The 6,578-nt window shown below is 34.0% G+C and overlaps 2 protein-coding genes across 3 annotated transcripts; one reads left to right on the forward strand and one right to left on the reverse strand.

Annotated features, from left to right (window-relative positions):
- Window positions 1–2,673: 2,673 nt before the first annotated feature.
- On the forward strand, window positions 2,674–3,911 carry LOC138944929 (uncharacterized; the record flags this gene model as incomplete). The annotated part of the gene is made up of 4 exons (XM_070316003.1): window positions 2,674–2,869; window positions 2,935–3,038; window positions 3,213–3,434; window positions 3,654–3,911. Coding segments are annotated over 4 exons (678 nt in total), but the record flags the coding sequence as incomplete, so codon positions are not given.
- Window positions 3,912–4,056: 145 nt separating this feature from the next.
- On the reverse strand, window positions 4,057–6,155 carry Mefts (elongation factor Ts, mitochondrial). 2 transcript variants are annotated; one of them, XM_070292974.1, is made up of 4 exons: window positions 6,067–6,155; window positions 5,309–5,464; window positions 4,686–5,217; window positions 4,057–4,597 (listed from the first exon to the last, which is right to left on the reverse strand). In XM_070292974.1, the coding sequence occupies exons 2-4, from the start codon at window positions 5,462–5,464 to the stop codon at window positions 4,374–4,376; spliced, it is 912 nt and encodes a 303-aa protein (XP_070149075.1). In that variant the 5' UTR covers window positions 6,067–6,155; the 3' UTR covers window positions 4,057–4,373. The 2 variants fall into 2 exon arrangements, with proteins under 2 accessions (XP_070149075.1, XP_070149076.1); XM_070292975.1 differs by lacking the exon at window positions 6,067–6,155 and adding an exon at window positions 5,843–5,952.
- Between the last annotated feature and the right edge of the window lie 423 nt (window positions 6,156–6,578).

Genomic DNA, 6,578 nt, shown 5'->3' on the forward strand with positions numbered 1-6,578 from the left:
GTGTCCGACGCACTTGTGCACAGAAAATTGTTTAATATTTTAGATACATTTAATATAATTTAGTGCAGGTATCTCTGGGTGATTCTTTTTCAATATAATCTATTTTAATATATGTCCATTTATTATAGTTAATTTTAATTGTAATAATTATTTTTTATTATTTTAATTAATTATTTATATAGTTAATTATCAAATTAGTTATTTAATTTTTAAAAAACAGCAAAATATTTTGTTTATTTTTTAACATTTTTGTTTATAAAAAAATAGTATTAAATATAAAAACTTTACTTTCAAGTAGTACAGAAATCTAAAGTAAATATGTAAAGGAGATTTCAAAATGTATAACTTTTGAATTTTTTTGCAATACTTATGGATAAATTAAACAAAGATAAATTTTTTAGATACTTTTTTTTATCGCGTGTTATTACTATTATTTATCACGCATTAATTATTATTTTTTATCCAAAGTGTTTGATAATAATTATATAATTGGCGATTTCTAAATATAATTCTAAATAAGAAACTATGTCGCTTGCTATTGTCTCGAGTTGATTGACCTGTAACCACATCAGATCCCGGTAAGATGGGGCCCATTACATCGCGGCATTGTGCCGGTTTTGTTCTCCGCTTTATGTGTGTAACATGTGTGTGTGTGTGTGTGTGTGCGTGTGTGCGCTCGCGCGCGTCTCATTTATATACTCATGCTTTACACACTTTTACGCAGGTACGCACGCACACGCGTGGTTTAAGCATCATCCGCGACGATTACCGTCACTGCGAGACAGGAAGTCGCAACTATCGTCCGCATATATATTTTTGCGCTAGAATTGCGTCAAAAGGTGAAAACTCGCTGTCCTTTGTGACCGCGAACAATTGCGAATCCTCACAAGGATAGATTTTTTCGAATAATTCATTTATTCAATAATATAATTATATAATAGATGAAGAAACGGAAGACATCGCAACATAAAATTTTGGGGTACCAAAATACAATTTTTATTTGTTTTTAAAATGGATATTTAGATATAAACATATTCAAAGATATCTAAAAGATTGAATTTAAATTATTTAAATTAAATTCTTTAAAAAATAACAATCAAAATTTATATCGAAAATTTACTATATTTTATATTAGTAAATATATCTTGTTATTTTTTAAATCACTTTACTGACCTTTATATAGTTTAGTCTATAGTTAATTAATTATCTTTAATTTTTTATTTTTAATCTCGTTAACATTAATCACGTATTTTTTTCTTTATCTAATTATTTCCATCAATTCTCCACCTTTTTTTATCTTTTTTTAGCCTTTTTCATAACGAGATATTTAATCCTGAATCTAGTTTCCTACTTATTTAAGCGATTATGCGAGCATTTAACAGAGCAGAAATATATGGAAAGAGAAGAAAGAATTATCTTTAATTAAAACATATTAAACAGAAAGAAATAAAACGAAGAAAAAAAACATTTCTTAATTAAATCTTCCAAAAATAAAAAAGGCGGGATTAAAGATACTTTTCAAAAATAGAAAAAAGTTTAAAAAATTAAGAATGAGAATATGCATTCCCCACAAATATATCCTTCAAAATTCTTTTAACATTTGTGTTATATAATGTTTACAGGTGGTAGAAATTTAACGTAAGCGGGGGAGTCCTTCATCGGAAAATGTTTCTCTCATGAATCTTTCACTATCATCAAACTTCGTACTTGAATAATCACTCACCCGCCTTGGGAAATCCATTGTTCTCGCTATCGCGGACATTAGCGATCGCAGTCCATTTAAACGCCGCCTCTACCTCGCGGGGGACACGCGCGAAGGAGCAAGGATATACTCTTCGTTCCTCGTATACGATGTGTGTACGACGGCTAACTGTATATGCGAACAACTGATACTTCTTCCCGGCTGAAAAGGAGACCGTACCGGTGCTGTCCGGAAATGGGCCCCGGAACTCCGGCCGGCCAGCCGTGACCGGCAACAGCATCGGGGCCCGCTGGGGCCCGTCGATCTCACCTGAGCACGCAACGCGCACGCACACCTGTTCTCGAACCTACGCTGCCTTTCCAACGTTATTTCGCCACGGATAAAGCACGAGCGGTTATTACACGTCCTAGAACATATAATGAGCCCCTCGCTCGCGCGTTTCGTTCCGCTCCTTCCGTTGTGTGTTAATTTTTTTTTTTTTGTAAAAAAGCGAAGAATTAAAGAGATTCCAGATAAGAGAAAATCGTATCGTTATCCCGCAAATTAAAATTTTGCATATGAAATATAAAGTTGATTAGAAATACGAATCTAGAACAAAATCAAGATTAAAGCGAAGATGGAATAATTATTAAAAAAAAAAAAAAAAAAAAAATACAACTAGATTGTATATTTATTAAAACTGTTTCTCAAACAAGATACAATATTGTCTTTATATGTATATGCCTGTATGTATATTCTTGTTTAATTATATTTCAACTAACATACACAATATTAACAGCGAAGCGTTAAATAAAATAAGAATTTTTCTTTTTTTTTATTTTTGTAAAAAAAGGAAGGAAAAAGATTACATCGATATTTCTAAAAATAAATTCTTTAATAAAATTAGAAGAATTCTTCTTACATACAACTATATTCGATATTAATTAAAGGATTTTTTTAATTAGGCGTCGAGTTTATTATAGGCATATTAATGCGATTCGATCCGATTTTTCGAAACAAACTGCGCTCGCCGTACATTTTTCCACGACAGGAGACGGCGACGGAGGGATGAGGACTTCGTCGACAAATGTCAGAGAGGTGTCTCCGTCTTACCACCTTTCGACGACGCGGAGATCCTTCGATGGATTGGCAAAACGAGGAGTCAGATCAATCGAGCGGTATATCGAGGTAGAAAAATGCTTCTTGCGAGAACCCCCTTTATAACGTACAACGTGCACTTTCTTTCTGAATAGTCGAAAATCTGAAATGGGATGAGAATGATCATCCCGAGGCCAGGACGAAGGATGCTGTGGCTGTCGTTGCTCTGGACCGCAACGTTTGCTCACAAGGAGTTCAGGTAAAATTACGAAAAAAAAATTATGATCAAGATAAATTTCCGAAAACATGATTACAAATTATAGATACTTCGCATAAATAAATTTTTAATTGATTGATATAAAATGCATAAATAGAAAAGAATTGAGATTATAAAAAAATTGCGCGTTTTTAAATAGATCTATTTCTTTTTTAGGTTGAAATTGGAACTTGCAAGAGCATTAAGAACTTTACGTCCGCTTTGAAAAATCTGGAGCTTGAAACGATTGACAGAGATCCTCCAGAACTTAGAACGAGCGACGCGCAAACGGATCACTTTAACGATTCCGAGCAAGAAGACAACATCCCGGTTTTCAAGACGAGGGAAATATCAACTTTTCAATTGGTGATCCAGGGAATGGAAATTTTAAATTTCCAGGTACGGGTATACCTGATTTATTCATAACTAACTGATTCTTTGAGAGAGTGATCAATTAATAATTCTTTTCGGAAATTAATTTTTTTAATCAAAAGAGAAGTTATTTTAAATAAGGAATATTCAATTTTATGTCAGAAATATTCAATTTCACAGTGCGCAAATTTATATGCAATTTAATCATGCCGCATAAAAAGATCATACGATGAAAAATTTATGCAGGGTACGAGGCATTCCCCCGCGGAGATCGCCCCCTACTGGAAAAAGGATTCTCGAATGTGGCTGTGGAAATCAGTGAGACTTGCGAGAAGAATAAGAAAAACTAAAGCGAAGGCTGTCACTCCTGCGAGCACTTTATATCGTGAAAATCTTTCGTAGTGTATTTTTTTATTATGATGTACATATGAATTTTCAGATCCTGTTTGTTTTTTTATACGAATATATTTGAACATTTTTATGCAAATGATTTTGGTAATACGCCAATCAATAAAATAATACAAAATATTAAAAAAAAATATAGGTAGAAGTATTAAAGAGGACCAATATAATAATTTAAACTACATTAATATTTAAACTGTATTAAAATTCGGAAATCATATATTAAAAGTTATTTTAATATAAACTAAAAGGATGAGATATAATTATAATATTAATTTAAATTTGATACTAAGATATTATCGGTTTTATTATACATAATATACTGTACATAGTAATACGATTTAATATTTTTTTATTCTTTCCATTTGGACACTTGCTATCTACGACAAAGTTATCCGAGTTGCTCTTTAAATAGTAGTCTTTCTTTTTCGATTCTTTTTCAATCTTATAATAAAAATAATAACTATCATCATCATGTATTATCGTAAAAATTATTATTAATGGAAAATGTGATATATAATCGAAATAACGCATGATGACTCTTCATAGATAGTGAAATCGATTTCAGCCGCAAGTCTGAATACTCTCAATTGTCGGCTCTTCGTCGAGATTCTCACCAACTTCGAAGCGCGCAAAATCGATGATCTCAGTTTCTGTCTCTATTAGCAATTGCTGTACAGAGACAGAGGGATCAAGTAGGAATTCCTGATAGATCATGCAGGGCTCCTCGTCCACATTATTATGCGGTTCGTCCACTTGTGGATTTCCAATCTTCTGTGGATCCATACCTAGAGAAATAATTACAAGAATATTTTTTCCTTTTCTTTCTTTCCAATTCAATTCCTTTGATTACATTTGTGATAAAAAAAAACTTACCAATGATATGCTGACAGAGTTGCATGCCCAGTATATTGTCTCTATTCTTGCATTTGACAGCGATAAGAACACCATATTTGCCAAAGGAAACAGGTACGGGATTCATGGGTGTTGGATGCGTACAGCCAAACAGTGTCACGTTCGGCGATTGAATACTGATGGCCAAAGCGCGTTTCAATTTGATGTTCTCGCCCACATCGCCAATGGTTAGAGCGGAATGATCACCCAAGGTCTTGCCATCCACGGCTGACAAGCTTTTAAGATTGTCCGTATGGAATACAATTCGCTGCACTTCGTCCTGAATTTCTTGGGACTTCGCATGATTTAATACGGCAGCGGCTACCGTTTCTGCGAGACCGTGAAATTTCTTGTTTTGCGCCACAAAATCAGTCTCGCAGTTAATCTCTGCCAATGCAGCGTATTGACCATCGATGGTCACTGTGATAAGGCCTTGACTGGTATTGCGACCTTGTAGTTTGGCCGCTTGTGTCCAGCCGTGCTGTTGCGCCTGTTCCTTTAGCCATTTCTCAGCCTGGAGCAAGAAGGGACTAAGAGATTCCATCATTTAGTCAATTAAAGCCATAAAGTGCATGCTTAAATGAATTTATATCTCTATCTTTTACCTTTTCTAAATCATTCTCGTGCAATTGCAAAGCTTTCTTGCAGTTTTCCAAGGTATAACCAGTCTTTTTGCGCAGCTTTTGTAGTGGGGATTTCTTTGTTGCCTGCCACAGCAAGCTGTTTGTATGAATCAAGCGGAATATCCGTGCTGGAATCATCTAGAATATATTATCAACATTAATTAGACAAAAGTATTGAAAGTAATAAAACTTTATTAACTTATGCAAGTATAATTTAAAGCTACGATTATCATTCGACAATTGTGGAGCACAAAGAAAAAAAATGTCATCATGGATAAAATTTAATTTAACTTTTAGTAAAATGTGCACTGTAAAAATTACAAAATTACACGGGTTATCTAATTTTTGGACACAGCGATAATCAGAATAAAGATGATTTCTCCATCTAATACATAACCTAGAAATCGCACGCAATATACAAGATTGCTCTTCGTTAAAGAAAAAGAGGGACGAGAGACGCGAAAGCGAAATGATTTTCTCGTTAATTAGGACATTCATGGGATTCATTAATTATACCGCATCGATCTATCACGTTGCTTAGAAACTGCAATCGAGGATCCAGTTTGCGATTAATGCAGATTCTGGAACGCGATTGACAAGCGAAGACACGTGTAGCCGCGTGAACGTCAAGTTGGAAATTAACCACGCGAGATGCAAATACGCGAATAATTAGCGAGAGATCGCGCTCGTTTTTCAATTTTAAATATACATCGCGTTCATTTAGTGATGCAAACACTCACCGTGCATGGAGGTTAGAGTCGTGAATTCTATAGTATATTGAAGTAAGCCTTCCTTATACTATCTTATATCGAGGCCGGAAAGAGACACGTATATTTGGTTGAATTTCTGTCTCCTTTTTAGATATCATCTAAACTAAAAACATTTCTCATCGGATATTTAGCGATAAAAGCGATGCAGCTTCCGGGAAATGTTTCGGTTTTATTTATGAATTTAAACAATGAAATTGGAAAGGTTTGTCAATTATTAATTTTTTTTTTTTAATTCTTATATTCTTTTTTTAATTTTTATAATATTAAATAGTATCAACCAATCAGCGAACAGCTGACAAAGATAACGATCCACCCAGCATGTACGTATCCTTTTCTACGAATTGGGTCATTCCTTCACTCTTAAAGACTTACTCCAGTATATCATAGACACAGGTTATAGAGCTCAACGGATAGAGTGACAATATAGATGGTATCCTTGTAGTCCTTTCACCATTAGGCGGGTCACTCAAGGATCCTTATTC

This window comes from Polyergus mexicanus, unplaced genomic scaffold, assembly GCF_030449975.1.
Source record: "Polyergus mexicanus isolate NDT 795.1 unplaced genomic scaffold, iyPolMexi1.0 SCAF_3, whole genome shotgun sequence".
Taxonomy (NCBI): Eukaryota; Metazoa; Arthropoda; class Insecta; order Hymenoptera; family Formicidae; genus Polyergus; species Polyergus mexicanus.

Coding starts and splice junctions, on each gene's coding strand:
- Mefts (XM_070292974.1), bottom strand. CDS start 5,464: ATGATTCCAGCACGGATATTCCGCTTGATTCATACAAACAGCTTGCTG. Junction 5,218..5,308: donor ACGAGAATGATTTAGAAAAG/GTAAAAGATAGA, acceptor TTCTTGCTCCAG/GCTGAGAAATGGCTAAAGGA. Junction 4,598..4,685: donor ACTCTGTCAGCATATCATTG/GTAAGTTTTTTT, acceptor TTATTTCTCTAG/GTATGGATCCACAGAAGATT.